The 19,112-nt window shown below is 33.7% G+C and overlaps 1 protein-coding gene across 1 annotated transcript; it reads left to right on the forward strand.

The window, feature by feature from the left end:
- Positions 1-4,453: 4,453 nt before the first annotated feature.
- On the forward strand, positions 4,454-14,695 carry LOC126709128 (oligopeptide transporter 4-like). The gene is made up of 6 exons (XM_050409233.1): positions 4,454-5,031; positions 5,622-5,719; positions 11,368-11,949; positions 12,492-12,744; positions 12,898-13,080; positions 13,875-14,695. The coding sequence occupies exons 1-6, from the start codon at positions 4,525-4,527 to the stop codon at positions 14,481-14,483; spliced, it is 2,232 nt and encodes a 743-aa protein (XP_050265190.1). The 5' UTR covers positions 4,454-4,524; the 3' UTR covers positions 14,484-14,695.
- Positions 14,696-19,112: the final 4,417 nt, after the last annotated feature.

A 19,112-nucleotide genomic window follows, 5' to 3' on the forward strand; every position in this document is an offset into this window, starting at 1 on the left:
ACAATAAAATAATATATCTTCTACAATAAAATAATACAAATACAGCCACCACTAAACAAACCCACAACAACCCGAAAATCCAGCAACCTAAAACCAAAACCCACCACGCTGGTACGCCGAAACCCACTTCTATCCATGAGCAAGCACAATCACGAGCGATAACCACTTTGATCCACAAGCAAGCACTCCGATCCCTAGAAAGCCACTTCGATCTACGAGGCCAGAGCACAACCACGACCCGGTGGCAAAGTGGAGGTCAGGGAAGAAGAACACCAATCGTTTCGGCACTGAGACCACCCATGCACGAACCGTTTCGGCACCAAACCCAATCGTGAACCCAATCGTTGTCGAGCTTAGTCTCACCATTTCAGTATCGAGATCCTCACTGGAATCATCAACACTGTCCATCTCTGATCTCTCCATGGAGGAGGAGGGGGGGGGGGGGGGAAGAAAAAAGGGAGAAGAGCTGAAGCGTGTTCGGGCTGTACTACAGATGAGAGTAATTTATATTATTTAATTGAAAAGATAAATAAAATATTATTATTTTGGTATAGCTTTGAGCTACAATGCACATCTATCTTTGGATGTGCATAGCTCAAAAGCTAAAAATTTTAGATATGCACTGTTGCAGCCCCAATTTTTAAGTTTATGGTGCTAAAAATAGCTTTTTCTAAAAAAACTATTTTTAGCACCATTGCTATAAGTGTTCTAAAATGATATGGTATAATTGATAAAATAATTTTTTAAGATGATAAAATAAAATATGATAGAATTTTCAGAATGATCTTTCAATAAGTCAATATATATAAATATATATATATATATATATATATATATATATATATATTTTCCTTTTAGAAGAAAGATACTCCGTAAAATTAGCTCACCCCCATTAAGACAAAGTATGACTTATGAAGTTATATATGATGTGACTTGCATTTGACCATTCGACAGTCCCCCTCAAAAAAAAAAAAACCATTCGACAGCTGGAAATATCCTTTTAATGCGTTGACAGTTCACACTCAAAATTCCATAAACTATACGTACCCTGCCGCCAGTGTTTTTTTTTTTTTTTTTTTTTTTTATGGTGGTTGTGTGGGGTTTTGGGTTTGAGAGAGAGAGAGAGAGAGAGAGAGAGAGAGAGAGAGAGATATTATTGTTGCAAATATATATATTTTATTGTGTAGATATATTATTTTAATGTGTTGTATAGGAGTATAAAAGTTGGAATGTTAGATGTATTGTAAGAGCATCCACAACAGTGAAGCTATATTTTTAGCTATTTGGCATCACAAAAAGTTACTTTATTTATTTTACTTACTCACATGCTGCAGCAGTGGATCTATTTTAGCTTTCAACACAATAAAACAATATAAATATCACAATAAAATAATATATCTTCTACAATAAAATAATACAAATACAGCCACCACAAAACAAACCCACAACAACTCAAAAATCCAGCAACCTAAAACCAAAACCCACCACGCTGGTACACCGAAACCCACTCCTATCCATGAGCAAGCACAACCACGAGCGATAACCACTTTGATCCACAAGCAAGCACTCCGATCCCCAGAAAGCCACTTTGATTTACGAGGCCAGAGCACAACCACGACCCAATGGCAAAGTGGAGGTGAGGGAAGAAGAGCACCAATCGTTTCGGCACTGAGACCACCCATGCACGAACCGTTTCGGCACCAAACCCAACCGCGAACCCAATCGTTGTCGAGCTTAGTCTCACCATTTCGGTATCGAGATCCTCACTGGCATCATCAACACTGTCCATCTTTGATCTCTCCATGGAGGAGGAGAGGGGGGGAAGAAAAAGAAAAAAGGGAGAAGAGCTGAAGCGTGTTCGGGCTGTGCTACAGATGAGAGTAATTTATTTTATTTTATTGAAAAGATAAATAAAATATTATTATTTTGGTATAGCTTTGAGCTACAGTGCACGTCTATCTTTGGATGTGCATAGCTCAAAAGCTAAAAATTTTAGATATGCACGACTGCAGCCCCAATTTTTAAGTTTGTGGTGCTAAAAATAGTTTTTTCTAAAAAAGCTATTTTTAGCACCACTGCTACAAGTGTTCTAAAATGATATAGTATAATTGATAAAGTAATTTTTTAAGATGATAAAATAAAATATGATAGAATTTTTAGAATGATCTTCCAATAAGTCAATATATATATATATATATATATATATATATATAAAAGAAAGATACTCCGTAAAATTAGCTCACCCCCATTAAGACAAAGTATGACTTATGAAGTTATATATGATGTGACTTGCATTTGACCATTCGACAGTCCCCCTCAAAAAAAAAAAAAACCATTCGACAGCTGGAAATATCCTTTTAATCCGTTGACAGTTCACACTCAAAATTCCACAAACTATACCCTGTTGCCAGTGTTTTTTTTTTTTTTTTTTTTTTTTTTTTTTTTTTTTTGTAATTAGTTTGTACAGTTGGACATAACATTTTGATCAAAACTTTTTTAATTAATAAAAAATTATTTAAAATATAATTATATTTATAAAAAGTGAGTTTAAAAAAAAATGTACATTACAAATAATTTTTTTTTAGAAACAACCTAAACAAATAAATTAAAAAGTTAAATAAAAAAGACATTTCTAAACGAGTAGCTTTAGGAATAATATAATAAACTTTACAAACTGATGTGTTACTAATTACAAAAAGATAATTCTAAAATTCATTTATTATATATTTTTTTAATATTCACCAGAATATTCATTGTCTCACCAATTTGTAAGTTTTATGTTGTAAAATTTATAATAATTTTAGCATTTTTCACTCTAAATAGTCACTCAAATGACAAATTTTTATGACCCACTTTTTTTAGGTTGGATGTAACCATTGCATCTTCTCAATTCCATTGTGTGTGATGTGTACCATTGAGGAAGATGGTACCTGGTTGATGTTTCTAATACAATCTCCTCTTTAGGGGGAAAACACAGTTTCTACACCAGTCTTATTCTTTACTTTAGGCACATCAATGTGCAGTTAAAATTACTCCAAGTGCAATTAAATCAAGGTGAGTTGGCATTCACATTAGTAAAAGTTTAAATGTATATATAATGTCACATCAAATAGCTCGAGTCCTCTATTTTCTTGTGGCAAATGATAATGACAATGGTTCTAATTAGCTAAACTATATGATCAAATTACTTAGAGAGCAACGGAAGGAACACCGAACATGTCGTCTTTCTCAGCCTCTTCATAATAAATTAATAATCAGTTGATTGTGATCGGGAGAAACATGACTTTTGTTTTTATCAACCACTCATAATTTATTATTTTAGAAAAGTCTTGTGAAATTGAAACAGTTGGGGGTATATAGACTTTAACACGGCTTAATACATCATCCTTATCAAGAGATTGGGGTCTACCAATCAATCATAATGAGTATTTATTCTCACACTCCTTATTATCATTCATATAAGTTATCATTTCACATTTTAAGTGTGGGTATTTATAAAAATTATGGATATCACAGACATTGTGTGTTTGGAGCATTCATCAACAAATGTGTAAGAATAATTTAATCAATACATGCAAGCTTTTTGATTAGTGTTTTGTCACCACCTTGAGAGCAAGTACTTGGTTAACTAACTTAATTAGATGGTACTACCCTTATGGCCTGTTTGGAAGTTTAGAGAGGGAGGAGAGTAGAGGGGAATAATTCTCCTCCACCTTGTTTGGATGTTTTTAAAATTAGTAAGAGTAAAGGGAGTAATTAGCCCTTCCCCTTATTTGGATGTTTTAAAAATTAGGATGGAGAGGAGAGGAAATAATTAAAATAAACAAATTTACACCTATTTGAAAATGAACTTGCAATATTGGTCTATTATTAATTTAGAAAGAGTAAATTGAGAAATTTATTTAGTCAATAATTTATCTACTCTACTCTCCCTCCAAATCTCTTCAATTTGAGTGAATTAAAAAAGAGGTGGTTGAAACCTCTCCAAAGTCCTCCCCCTCATTCCTTAAAAAACTTCCAAACAAGGTAATTGAATTACTCTCCCTCCCTCTACTCTACTTCAATCCCCCTCTTTTTTTAAACTTTCAAACAGGCCATTATGGTGTACCTTCACATAAAATATATTCATAAAATGAATGTTGCATATAACCTTTAAATAAGATTATTGTGATTCAATATATGAAGTAAACCTCATTATATAGAACTGATATCTTATGCATCAAATGTATAAATACGCTCCTTATAGGTATTGACTCATATGCTTGTGAGTGCTGTTCTCCATACGTAGTATCTTGTACGTCAGATATATGAAACACGCTCTCATATGAACCCACATACTTGTGAGGGGTGTTCTCCATACATAGTATCTTATGCGCCAAACATATGGACCCACATGCTTGTGAAGGGTTTGTGTTCCATATGTCTAGCGGATAATATTATTATCTAATTTTACATGGTAGACAAAACTCTCCTACAATATTCTACGTCAAAACAACACTCAACTTTCAATCTCTCACTCTCAAAATGGAAACTTTAGAAACTGAGGCACCACTAAGCAGTAACTTACGAGAAGAGTCCACCATAGAAGAAGATGAGCAGTCACCAATCGAGCAAGTCCGGCTAACTGTACCGACCACCGATGACACCTCACTCCCTGTATGGACATTTCGAATGTGGACACTGGGCCTTCTCTCTTGTGCCCTTCTCTCCTTCCTCAACCAATTCTTCTCTTACCGCAGAGAACCCCTCATCATCACCCAGATCACCGTCCAAGTTGCCACCCTCCCCATCGGACGACTCATGGCCTCTGTTCTTCCCACAACCAAGTTTCGCATCGGGTCCCGCGAGTTTTCGCTCAACCCAGGTCCCTTTAACATGAAGGAACACGTTCTCATCTCTATATTTGCTAATGCTGGAAGTGCTTTTGGGAATGGCCCAGCTTATGCTGTCTATATCTTTGACATTATAAAGGCTTTTTATCGAAGGAATATCTCTTTCTTTTCTGCTTGGATTCTTATCATCACAACCCAGGTTCTTCTTCTTCTTCTTTTTCCTTTTAAATTTGCTTATTTATGTTTTTCAAAGTTAGGTAATATTGGTTTGGTTTTTACTCTGTTTGGTAGCCTAGAAAAGTGAGGAATATATATATATATATACACACATAGACACGGAATTCTAGCCTAAACTAAGCTTGTATACGTACCTTTTATATGTATAATTGTGTATATATATATATATATATATATACCTTAATATATTTCCATGCAACCTTTTAATCAGCCTTTTGGTTATTCTGTTGTTGGTTTAGACACAACAACAGAAAATGGGATCTTCCTCTATGTCTTGCTATTATCCGCAGAGAAAATTGGTTTTTAAGTATTTTTAACTCCCATATTATCTGATATTTATATATATATATATATATATATATTTTTTTTTTTTTTTTTTTTGCTGAATCCATATTATCTGATATATGTTGTATTTCGCTTATAATATATGATATGAGTCTTAGGTACAACTTTGGGATAATTATTGAGTGAAGACCAACACTTGCATCATATGAAGCTGTCGTTTAGTGGTTCATGGTTCATACTAACATGAGCATGTGTATGGTGACGTAGGTCTTGGGATACGGCTGGGCTGGGCTGTTGAGGAAGTATGTGGTGGAGCCGGCTCATATGTGGTGGCCAAATACACTTGTTCAAATATCACTCTTCAGGTACCGTACACTTCTTAAAAAAATTTGGTTTCCTAATTTGATTTTCCAATTTTTATGCACAGTGACTAATGAAATAAGTCCAAAGTCCAAACTATTGTTACCCTTAGCAATTTGTTTGGACTTGGAATTATTGGACCATGATAATAAGCCAAGGAAAAATGTCTTTTCCTTAAAAATGCTTATATTAATAAAACTTGTAATTTACGTTATAGTCCTACAACCCAAGTGGCCGACCAAATTACGATATTCGAATATCAAGGAATGACTTGAAAGCCAATGTCAAATCTTTAAGCGTAATCTCCAAACTAATTTGAAAAAAAAAAATAGTTTAAATTTTTTTTATGTCTTTTTATTAAATGTGAATTTTGAAAATATAACTTTTAGATTGTATACTTTTATTATATTTTTCATACTTGTAAAATTTCAAAAAAAAAAAAAATCAATAGCATTGTTATCAATGACTTGTTTAAATTTCAAGTTTTGTGGTAAAAAATTATGCACAAAAAATAGGTTTATTGATTGAATAGTAAATAATATCTGATTTGAACGAAATTTAACATGCAAGTTAAGAACATAAAGATTATATAATCTAACGGTTAGATTTTCAAAATTTACATTTAATAAAAAGATATAAGATAAGTTTAAAAGGTTTCTTTCTAAACTAGTTTGGAGAGATACATAATCCCTTTAAGCAGTGCAATATCATTTTTATAATTAATAAGCAAATTCAATGTTTTCATATTAGCATATGGCTAGAGAGCTCTGCCCCCATGCCCATATTTTACCTTGCCCATCTCCCAACTGGGGATGGTGATCTGGTGAAACTTCCTATAAGTTAGTAACATCATATGTTGTCAAACAAAAGATTTGAAGTTCAAATTCTGTTTATATAAAAAATTGATTAATATCTTAACTTAATGATAAAGATTTATCATCATATAACAGATGTCATAAGTTAATAAAAAAATTTAATTAGACATTTTCCATCTTTATTTCACTGGCTGTGATGTTGACCTAGAAAACGGCCTCTAATATGTCCACCAACATGTGTGAACATGCATACATAGTACATAGAATTCCAGTGCAGTCCCGTTATCTTTAACTTTTGGAAACAACCGCAGGTCTATATCTTCCCAATTTTCAATATTTTAGGCTTATAGCCAAAAATTTACGCGCAAAAAGACTTTTCTTTATCTCTGTTTCCTTGATTTCTACTTTGTCAATGTCCTCCGTCAGCCTAATCAACTTGTGGGACAGAAAATGGAAACAGTGAACTTCTATAGTTTAAACTTGAGAAAAATACAAATGGATATTAGAAAAAAGAATAATAAAAAACAACCGCAGGTCCATATCTTCCCAATTTTCAATATTAGAGCAACCACATCAGTCCGTGTATTTTACACATCTATTTTTATACTAAAAACCTACTTTTTCTATTTTACACATTCACTTTTACAAAACACTCACATCAGTTCATCTATTTTATCACCCCCTTTATTTAAATAATCAATTTTTTCAATTTTTTTATTATTTCCTCAACCGATCACACTATTATACGCGCGTTCTCATTTTGTTATACAGCTCTCTTTCTTTTCTGATAAAGCTCTCACTTTCTCTCTCTGGGAACCCATTTTCGTTCTCACTTTCTCTCTCTCTCTGATAAAGCTCTCACTTTCTCTCTCTGGGAACCCATTTTCGTGGGAACCCATTTTCGTTCTCACTTTCTCTCTCTCTGATAAAGCTCTCTCTTTCTCTCTCTGGGAACCTGTAGGGACACAAAATCTTTAACGGCCCAGCAACGAAGTTGGGCTCGCACACGGAAAGTCCCTCACAATAATATTTGTAGAGAGTGGGCTTGAAAGGCCAGCGTTGGATCACGGGGCGACATTTTCGGGCCGGACTATAGATGAACAAATATGAGAAATAGCTTTGGGCTGGATCTTCGGGCCCTTCAATCTTGTATCTAGGAGGATTTGGCTCCTCGGATCATGTCCGAGGAGCGATGGTGCTGTCCCCGGTTACCCATCGGTGGGTTTTTATGTGGTGTCCGGCGTATATTATCCAGACATTCTCTTTCATCAAGTCTTTCTCCAGAAACTAGATGGGAGCCCCCTTTTTAGTCACATAACATTCTCTTTTATACTAGCCTACGTTCGTTGTCCTTCGTCCACGTGTAGGGTCGATCTTTCCAGGACAGATATCTGTCCCATCAGTCTAATCCCAAAATTGCTAGAGATGATCCATAAAGCCTAAGATCCCGGCTCTGCTAGGGGCAGTGTCATGTCAGGGAAGGGTATTAAAGACAACTTCCCCAGGATATTTTCTGATCCTTCTAGCTTACTCGTGTTCCATTCCTATCCCTGAGGTTTTGGACCTGCCGAGGACGAAACCGTCCTCGGCTGTGTCCTCGGGCCACTTTTTATGTTTCCTAGTTTCGAGCTTGGGCCCTGGCCTCCTTCAGTTTAGGACCGGTGGGCTTCCCATAAGCGTGTGGGCCGGACTCATAAACTATTGGACCCCACAGAACCCATTTTCGTTCTCACTTTCTCTCTCTCTGATAAAGCTCTCTCTCTCTCTCTAGGAACCCATTTTCGGTTCTCATTTTTTCTTTTCTGATGAAGCTCTCTCTCTCTCTTTGGGAGAACCGAAACCCATTTTTGGTTCTCATTTTTTCTGATGAAGCTCTCTCTCTCTCTCTTTGATACAGCTCTCTACACCCATAACCCATCTCTTACCCAAATCTGAATCAACTCTCCCTCTCGGTCTATACCGATCAACAGCTCCGTTCCACAGCTCCCGATCTCCCTAGCTCCGATCCATAACTCCGATCCACAGCTCCGATCAGGCAAGCACCGATCTCCCTAACTCCGATCCACAAGCACCGATCAGGCAAGACCCATACCCACGAGCTCCAATCGTTCCAGTCAAGTGTATCTCTGTGTTTTTTTTTTTTTTTTTTTTTTTTTTTCACTTTTGAGCAAGTGTATCTCTATGTTGATTTGTCTGTGGATGTGTTTGGGTTAATTTTCAATTGATTTTGGGTTTTCTATTGATTTTGGGTTAATTTTCAGTTGAGTTTGGTTAATACTCTGTGTTAGATTTCGGTGTTTGGTGGTGGCGCTGGGTTTGGTGGTTGGGTGGTTATTCTGGCGCGCTGGATTGTTGTAATGGTTGGGGAAGAGAAGTCGTTAGACAGGGGAGAGAAAATAATGTTAAAAAATTGTTTACACGGTGAACAGTAACCGTGTATATATGCACGGTTACTGTTCATTTTGCAAGACGTCGTGTATATATAGACATTTTTACATGAACTGATGTGGAAGAATTTTGGGGTAAAATGTGTAAATTGGAGCCCTTTTTGTATTTTAGATGATTATACACAAGCTGGTGTGGATGCTCTTATAGGCATATAGCCAAAAATTTACGCGCAAAAAGACTTTTCTTTATCTTTGATTCTTTGTTTCCTTGACTTCTACTTTGTCAATGTCCTCTGTCAGCCTAATCAACTTGTAGGACAGAGAAAATGGAAACAGTGAACTTCTATAGTTTAAACTTAGAAAAATACAAATGGATATTAGAAAAAATCTTGAGAAAAATACAAATGGATATTAGAAAAAAGAATATTATTCTTTTTTCTAATATCCATTTGTATTTTTCTCAAGATTTTTAATTATCTTTTTCACATCATGATCATATACATATAGGCTTCAAGCATGACATCATGCACTTTCAACATCTTTTTCAGTCATACATTTTTTTACTTGATTTATAGGTCATAATTAATTTAACATCACCTTGTACAGTTGTACTACCAACAAATTGAAAATGGAAAGGCTTACCTCTAAAATTGGTTAAAAAAAAGGCCTCCAACTGCATGATCATTGATAAAATCATCGTTATGTGAGTTATTTAAATAGTGCATATAATATAAATATATATATATATATATATATATATATAAATGGTTTTATTGATCTAGATTTAATGGGTTCTAAAAAAATTCTCCCATATTAATTTGGAGGAAAATTTTATCCAACTAAAAAATGCACATTATTTTTTTTTTTTTCTTTTTGAAGGGAAGGTGAGATAAAAGTACAATAATGGCCTGTTTGGAAGTTTAGAGAGGGAGGAGAGTAGAGGAGAGGAGAGGAGAGTAGAGGGGAATGATTCTCCTTCACCTTGTTTGGATGTTTTTAAAATTAGTAAGAGACTTGCAATTAGTCCTTCCCCTTATTTGGATGTTTCAAAAATTAGGATAGAGAGGAGATAAAATGATTAAAATAGATAAATTTACTCCTATTTGAAAATGGACTTGCAACATTGGTCTATTATTAATTTAGAAAAGGTAAATTGGGAAATTTATCTAGTTAATAATTTATCTACTCTACTCTCCCTCCAAATCTCTCCAATTTGGGGGAATTAAAAATGAGAGGTTAGATGTGATTGAAACCCCTCCAAACCCTTTTAAACTCCTCCCCCTCCTTCCTTAAAAAACTTCCAAATAAGGTAATTGAATTACTTTCCCTCCCTCTACTCTACTCCCCCTCCTTTTTTAAGCTTCCAAACAGGCCATAAATTTCGTAAATCACAAATATAATTAAAAGTGATGTTGCTCCTATAATAACATATCACATTAAAAAGTTGTGAAAATTCTCTCTCTCTCTCTCTCTCTCTCTCTCTCTCTCTCTCTCTCTCTCTCTCTCTCTCTCTCTCTCTCTCTCTCTCTCTCTCTCTCTCTCTCTCTCTCTCTCTCTCTCTCTCGTGGAAAAAAAAAACCTCAAATTAAACTCATTTAAGAATTCAAAATTTTTCTCTCCTACCATTGCTTATACAAGCATACAACTTCACTAACCTGCCTCTCTCAATCGTTTCTCATAAACCTTGGGGGATGGTGCAAAACTTTGTTGTTATTATTATTATTATTATTCTTATGAACTGGACTTTCTTTAATGGAAAAAATTAAAGAACAATTGGGCATTATCAACTCAATCAAGGGTGATAATATGTTCCACTCTGAGTTTGGGCATATTTTGCAAGACATTACTTTTCTTAGTTCTCTTTTTACTTCTGTTTCTTTTCACCATGTTAAAAGCAAGGTAATTGTATGGCTCATAGATTAGCTAGAAGCTAGAAGAGCTATATAATTTTAGTCCTTTCACTGTCTGGATGGAGTTTGTTCGTTTCAACACTTTTAATGTTTACAACTTTGATCTTCAACTAATTGCTTAATAATATTCCCTGCTCCTAGGCGGTTTCTCAAAAAAAAAAAAAAAAAAGACCTTCTAAGACTACCAGCCAGCTTAATAAAAGTATGGGCTGCACCATTACAGGCTCTACTAATCCAACAAAATTTACAACTCAAAAAACTCTTACTAATTTATAAACTATTTTTTACTAAAGTGAAGATGGACTAGTGCACTTGCTTTCCTTTGAACTCATAGGCACTAGAGAGTAGATACAAATTTTTGCATCCCCTTCCACTATAATTCGTTCCCATTTATTGTTATTTAAGATTTATCATGTTCATCCTTTCATTAATTAATTAACGTGTCATTTAGCCTATACTATAATATCCAAGTTTAGCCGTACCAATTGTTACAATATAACCAAATGATAAACTAATGCTATATTTACTGATATCAATGTAGGACATTGCATGAAAAAGAAATAAAAGAGGATGGCAAGAAGCCCAGTCTATCAAGAGTGAAATTTTTTGCGATCGCACTAGTTTGTACCTTTTGCTGGCAATTGTTTCCGGGATACCTCTTTCAAACCTTACAAAGCATCTCATGGGTCTGCTGGGCCTTCCCAAAGTCAGTGACTGCTCACCAAATTGGGTCAGGTTTGCATGGACTTGCGGTTGGAGCCTTGACCTTGGATTGGACAACAGTGGCTTCATTCCTATTCAGCCCTCTAATAAGTCCCTTCTTTGCAATTGTCAATGTCTTCGTAGGCTTTGTATTGATTATCTATATTGTGATTCCCATTGCCTATTGGGGGATGAACGCATACAATGCTAAAACATTTCCCATTTATTCAGCTGACTTGTTTACTGCTCAAGGTCAGGATTATAATATTTCATTGATTGTCAATGATAAGTTTGAGCTAGATACTGCACAGTATAAGCAGCTAGGGAAGATCCATTTGAGCACATTCTTTGCTCTCACCTACGGGTTCGGTTTTGCTGCTATTGCAGCTACACTTTCCCATGTGGCTTTGTTCTATGGAAGGTAATGTTTTTCTTCATCGTTCATTCACACATGCTTTATTACATTATGTTTTCTTGCCTACGTTGTGAAAGCTTTTGAGGTAATTATAAATGGAAAATGTTATAGCAACTACAGATTTTACTAAAAAAAACTAACAACTTAATATGGTAAGAATATGATTGGTTGGTGTCATTTCAATAACATAATAAAGGAATGGTTTAATTACTCTTTTGTAATTTGTGACATATTAATGTTTATATTTTAAAGTTTGTAATATCCATAACATCACTCATTATTATTTTTTATGAATGCATCACTCATTATAAGACCTTTGATGAAATTTTTTTTCTAAAAGTTTATTTGTTTTTGGCTAAAAGTTGGTTAATATATAATTGTACATTGTACCTAAAAAAATAAGTGAAATAGCTGTAAATTATCAAATAAGCTGGAAGTTCGAAGGAAAAAATGTAGGCAAATGCCCACTTCTTGTTAAGCAATAATGTTCTCTATATAAATTTCTTGGTACGTAAGGTTGCATTCGAGAATGAACCATGATGTTGTAGGGAGATTTATGATCGATATCGAGCTTCTTCCAAGGGTAAGGAGGATATTCACACAAGACTGATGAAGAATTACAAAGACATACCTTCATGGTGGTTTTATTTGCTTCTGATTGTTACTATCTCAGTCTCGCTTGTACTTTGTATCTTCCTGAAAAAGGAGGTCCAAATGCCATGGTGGGGGCTTATATTCGCAGCTGCACTTGCCTTCATCTTCACCCTTCCCATCAGCATCATAACCGCCACCACAAATCAGGTAATCTAATTGCATAATGGGAGCAAATTATCAAGAAAATTTGTTGTTTTAAAAGATCAAATCAATATGAAGAGAGACTGCTTTATTAGTTTTCGTTTCTTTTTGGTTATTCTAAGAATCATTATCCACTAATTACCAATACTTGTTGTACAGACACCAGGGCTAAATATCATCACAGAGTACATAATGGGAGTAATATTGCCTGGAAGGCCCATAGCCAATGTCTGTTTCAAGACATATGGGTATATGAGCATGAGTCAAGCAATCTCCTTTCTCAATGACTTTAAGCTGGGCCATTACATGAAGATCCCTCCAAGATCAATGTTCCTAGTACAGGTATGTGCACTGTTCTCTCTCCCTATATATTCTAGCATAATTCATTAATATCTTTAGAAATTGTTGTCATAGATGGCATACTCCAGTACCAGTGGTCGAAATTTGGGGTTAGCGGAAGCTCATTAACACGGAAAAAAAATTTAGAACATGCACATAAGACAATACAATTTGACACCACTTTTCCAGCTCTTCATGCCTGTACCAGGCATTCGGGCAACATTACTGAAAATCCATGATTAACAATATGGATTATAATCAAACTAAGCCAAACTTTATAAAATAACACTTATACAAACCTCATGAATACAAGCATACTCAAACTTTTACAAAAACAAACTTATATTCAAAAAAGAATCTCTCAGTAGGAATTTAAAACAATTTTAATAGAATATATATGTATACATATGTGTGTGTGTGGGTGTGTTCAAATTGTACGCAGCTACTTTAAGAAATTGTTCTGAATTTTAGTAAATCTAATATACAAATTGCATGTAACAATCTAAGAAATCGTCAGATTAAGAATTCAATGTTTTAATTTTAGGCAATTTGACCATCATTATGAGAATCTTATATCATGATCAAATTGGTCCATTAACTGCATAAATTGTTGCAGGCATATGACTTTAGAACTTAATATCTTGGAACATATTCAACAAAAAAAAAATTGGAACAGTATAAGCAGATAATTCTTGTTTGAAATTGATACTGAAAAATAAAACACATCACTCTTTCTATGCTCTTATCATTACATTTATTACCCTCTTATGAGGTCTTACTTTTACATTTTTTTCCAGTTCATTGGAACCATTTTAGCTGGAACAGTTAATCTTAGTGTAGCATGGTGGCTTTTGAACTCTGTCGAAAACATATGCCAACAAAATCTCCTTCCACAAAATAGTCCTTGGACATGTCCCAGTGACCGAGTCTTCTTTGATGCTTCTGTTATCTGGGGTTTAGTAGGGCCTAAGCGCATTTTTGGCTCTCAAGGAAACTACTCAGCACTTAACTGGTTCTTCCTCGGAGGATTGTTAGGACCAATTGCAGTATGGCTCTTGCACAAGGCATTCCCAACTCAAACTTGGATTCCTCTCATCAATCTACCAGTACTTCTAGGAGCACCTGGACCACCAGCAACAACATTGAACTATACTTCCTGGATTTTGGTTGGAACAATCTTCAACTTTTTCTTGTTCAGGTATCGAAGGAACTGGTGGCAGAGGTATAACTATGTCCTATCAGCAGCTTTGGATGCTGGAGTTGCATTCATGGCAGTTCTGCTTTACTTCTCATTAGGCATGGAGAGCAGAGACTTGCACTGGTGGGGTTCTGACCCTGAGCACTGTGAACTAGCAACTTGCCCCACTATGAAGGGTATATCAGTTGAGGGCTGCCCTACATTCTAAGTCCAATATTAATGTGCCTAGGATCCTACTTTTGCTTATGTGAGATTTGAAAGTTTTAATTACAGAACAGAATTTATATAGGAAGGCTGTGAGAAACAGAAGGTCCTCTCTTATTGTAAAGTATTGATCCATGAATTGCACTAGCAAGCAGGTCTCTAAAAAACTGTACTTCTGCATGGTATATATTTTGCTTTAATGCATGTTTGATTTGTGGGACGAAACCATTGCATAATTTCTGATTTTGCTTCTGCAACAATAAAAACTAGCTAGTTCGTTTATTTGAGAGAGAGAGAGAGAGAGAGAGAGAGATATATATATATATATATATATATATAATTCAAAGAGAGGCCAAGCTATTATGAAAGATGGAACTATTAATTTTTGTAATAAATTCTATCATATATTTTTTTTAAATGTGAAAATACATTATTAGTTCCTAAAGTTTGTCTATTAAATGCTTTTGGTTCCTAAAATTTCAAGTGTGCGTTATTGGTCCCTAAAGTTTTAAATATGAGTGCTATTAGTCTATTTGTTAACTTCCGTTAGTTTGTTTGTTTATGTGTCTAACGGAACAATGATTAGACATATCTTAAATGACGTGGCAACCTATTTATTATTAAAAAATTATACATTATATTATACACATCAAAACTGGCTAAACACAAATAATTTGGGTCTTCAACACATCAAAAACATGTCTTTCTCCAAATTCAAAGTTCCTAGATTTCGTTATCTTTTCCTCCTTTTTCTCGGAATCCAAATAGGACCAAGGAATATGTTTATGGAGAGAGAGAGAGAGATTGTAACCAAGACCGGAGGTATCTACATAATTGCATCTATATTTACACGTCCAAGCAGAAATCTCTCAAGAAAAAAATACCCATCTTTCAAAATTGAACACTGAAAAATCCTTAGACCATAAAATTAAACGTTCATGGTATAATAATTTCAATATGTATTTGATCAAATGGTTAACGGCAAATACTTAATAGAATGATCACTTCCATTTCTCACCCAAGGAATTAATGAAACCAAAGAATACAAAGTTTCAAGTTCAACGAATATATGTATCTACATGTAATATAAGTGTTTATGCATAGTGAGAGATCCAACTAGAGTGTTTGAGATGAGTGGCATAGGCCTTGACGAACTCGTCTTCTACATCTTCTTTTAGTGTTGCTACTGCAGCGGTGGAGTTCTGCATTAGCAAAATCATTTAAAATATATATATTAGTTATTTGATTTTGAATTGAACATATTTCTAGACCCTGTTTGGATTTTGAGAAAATGAAGGAAAATCAAAAAAATAATCCAAGTTCTTTGATTTTGGAGAAAGATCCAATTTTAATGAGTTTGATGGGATGAAGACCCACATTATTTGGGTTTACATGGTTCTATGTTTATAATATGATGTATAATTTTTTAATAATAAATAGGTCGTCACATCATTGTTTCGTTAGACACAGAGACAAACTAACTAACGAAAATTAACAGAGAGGCTAATAACACTCATATTTAAAACTTCAAGGACTAATAACGCTCACTTGAAACTTTAGAAACCAAAAGCGCTCAACAAGTAAACTTTAGGGACTGCTATTGTTGCTATTGTAGTTTCGCCCTTTTAAAAAATTTTAAATACTCTCATTCTAATCATCTTTGCTAGAAAGCATTGGAACCCAACGAAGGGAATTAGTCCTTTCCCATTTGGCACATGGTAATTCAACTTTAAGTACTAGTGGATTGGTGCAAAAGTTTTTTGTTCAATGGATATATAAAATATGTTGAAGGAATTATTGTTTTTTAATAAAATGATTATAAAATAACACATGAAAAGTTATGTGATTGGTGTTACATAAAAGAAATAATAAATATAATTTTTTAATTATTTTTATTTTTTTGTTAAATGTTGACACAAGTTTATATATGTAATGAAATTCTGTAGTACTGATATAATGTCACTCTAATGACATATTAATTGTGCTCATTTTAATAATACAAGCAAAAACTTGTGTGATTTCCAAAGGAGGAAATTAGTTTTCTTGAAAAATCAAGAGGGTGATTTGCAAAGGAAAATAGTTTTCATGAAACCAACAAATGATGGGCATCCGATTTCTGAAACTTGTATCTTTTTAAATAATTTGACTTTTTTTGTATGAAGTAGAAATTATTTGTCAATTTCAAGTCTTATAAAATTTATTTTCTTTTTTTAATTAATTCACCAAGACCTCTGTGAATTGCCTTTGAGATTATAGACACTGCAAATTAAATATCTAACAAAGTCTTTAACAAAAAATATCCTTCTCTATTAAGATGATACATCGTACCATATAGCAATAAACCTTATCGCCGCACAATAAATATGTGATTTTTATACATTACACTAAGTACAGCTATATAAGGTTACAATAAGGGTACGTTTGGTATGCTGTAATAGCTCCTGTAATGGAATAGTTATTCATGTGTAATAGTAATTCATGTGTAATAGCAATTCAGTCATTTGGTTTCATCTTTATTACGTGGATTAGTTATTACATTGGAATAACTATTCTTTAAATTGAAGAATAGTTATTCCTCTTTAAAATAGATGTAATAGCTATTCTTTAGTGCATATAATCAAGGATGTCAATACAATACCGGAGGCCGTACCGGTTTGGCCACCGGTACGATATATTTCGGATACCGGTCAATACCGGTGTACTGTTTCGGGTTTACCACTATTTTATACATTTAATATATGTATATATACACACACACACATACACACACAAAATCTCTATTTACCATAAAACAATACCTCAAAAATTCATGTTTACCATAAAACATTACTTCAATTAAGAACAAATAATTCATAGTTTTAAACTTTAACATCAAATAAAAAAAATTAAAAAAAAAGGTATATTTCATGTTTCGATCCGGTATTCAATTACCGGCCGGTACAGCCAGATTTCGCCGGTACGATCGGTATTTTTTCCGGTACGAAACAGGAGGGTTGAGCGTACCAGATTGCTGGCCGGTACGGTATATTCCGGCCGTACCGGCCGGTACGATACGGAATCGATAACCTTGCATATAATAGGTTTTAAAATTAATATATTTCCAAAAATATAAAGTTTCCTTATACATCATCATTTACAAGCTTTTCATATGTAACATCCAAACTTAAGAATAGTAATAGTTATTCTATTACAATGTTTTCTATTCCTAGTAATAAAGATTACTATTTTTAATGTAATCTACATTCAGTATACCAAACGTACCATAAGTACAGCTCTCTGGATATCAAGACTAGGAAATTGAATATAACGTGTTGGAACATTTTAATATTAATTAATTAAAATGAATAAATATTACAACATAAATGTAAAAATGTGGCAGTAAATATAGAAGATGAGGAATTAGTAAAAATGTTTAATCTCACATTGAAAATGAGAGAGACTGTTTTGTTCTTTTTAATTATGGTGATTAATGGGCTAATATGAATTGATTTAAATATTGGGTTAGATATGTGCACAAGGGGGGACTTAATGCATCAGATTAATATCCAATAATTAATCTTGTAACACCCACTACATCAGAATAATGGACCTAATTAATCAAAAAAAAATGTATGGTTTGTTTTTTCTATTTTAAACCTTGATTATTTTATAAGAAAAGTAAAAGAATATATAACAAATTGTGATAGGTGGAGTATAAAATGAAATACAAAAAATGACAAATGATTTCTATATTACCAAAATTTTCACAATACATTTTTAATAAACTTTTACTCGATGGCCCATTTATTAAATCAAGATTTAAAAATCAGATTCGTCATAAATTAATGTTCAAAACACAAGAAATAGTTTTCAAAGTCCTTTTTTTTTTTCTCAAAAAAAAAAAAAAATGTTTTGTTTGTTTTAACATTAAAGGGAAAACTGATTAGTCTTATGTATAATGTTGTGTTTCTAAAATTACTCCGAAAAATATTTTTTAACTTTTAATTCGTACCAAATATATATATTAAATAACAACTTTAATTCACCACTCAAAAATATAAATATAAAACATCTAAATAATATTTTTGATAACTACAACTTATATTCACAATCAAAATAATAGTGTAATATTTAAGAGCCTTGTAATTTTTTTTTTTTTTGGGAGAAAAAGATTGAAACTTTTTAATTAAGGAAGGCCATTTAAATCGGCCTGAAGTACATGAATAATATCTGGTGGTACATCCTCCATTCAGACTTGCATTTGATATAAAGAAACTGCCCTTCTCGCTAGAGAGTGAGTTACAATATTACAATGCCTACGAACATGAGAGTAATGTATTTTTAAAATACAAAAGGCGAGGTACTGAATGTCTTTTACTATGTGTCCAAAGTTTGACAAAGAGTGAGAGTTGTTTTCCAAGGTTGAGATGAGTATCTGCAAGTCACCTTCCAATATTATTTGATGAAAACCAGTCTCTAGTGCCAGTTTTAAGGCCCTCCGTGCTGCCATAGCTTCCACTTCGATAGTTGTAAAAGGGAGCGTGGTATTTTGTGAGAGAGAGACCATGACCTGTCCCTCTTCATTGCAAATAACCACACCTAACCCAACATTGTTTTCTATTGTAAACAAAGCACCATCGAAGTTCATTTTGTA

This window comes from Quercus robur, chromosome 12 (genome assembly GCF_932294415.1).
Source record: "Quercus robur chromosome 12, dhQueRobu3.1, whole genome shotgun sequence".
NCBI lineage: Eukaryota > Viridiplantae > Streptophyta > Magnoliopsida > Fagales > Fagaceae > Quercus > Quercus robur.

What these genes read in the sequence shown, in the direction of transcription:
- LOC126709128 (XM_050409233.1), top strand. Translation starts at nt 4,525, where the DNA reads ATGGAAACTTTAGAAACTGAGGCACCACTAAGCAGTAACTTACGAGAA. An exon ending in GTGGCTTTGTTCTATGGAAG is followed by an intron (nt 11,950 to 12,491) that starts GTAATGTTTTTC and finishes ATGATGTTGTAG; the next exon opens with GGAGATTTATGATCGATATC. An exon ending in TAACCGCCACCACAAATCAG is followed by an intron (nt 12,745 to 12,897) that starts GTAATCTAATTG and finishes CTTGTTGTACAG; the next exon opens with ACACCAGGGCTAAATATCAT.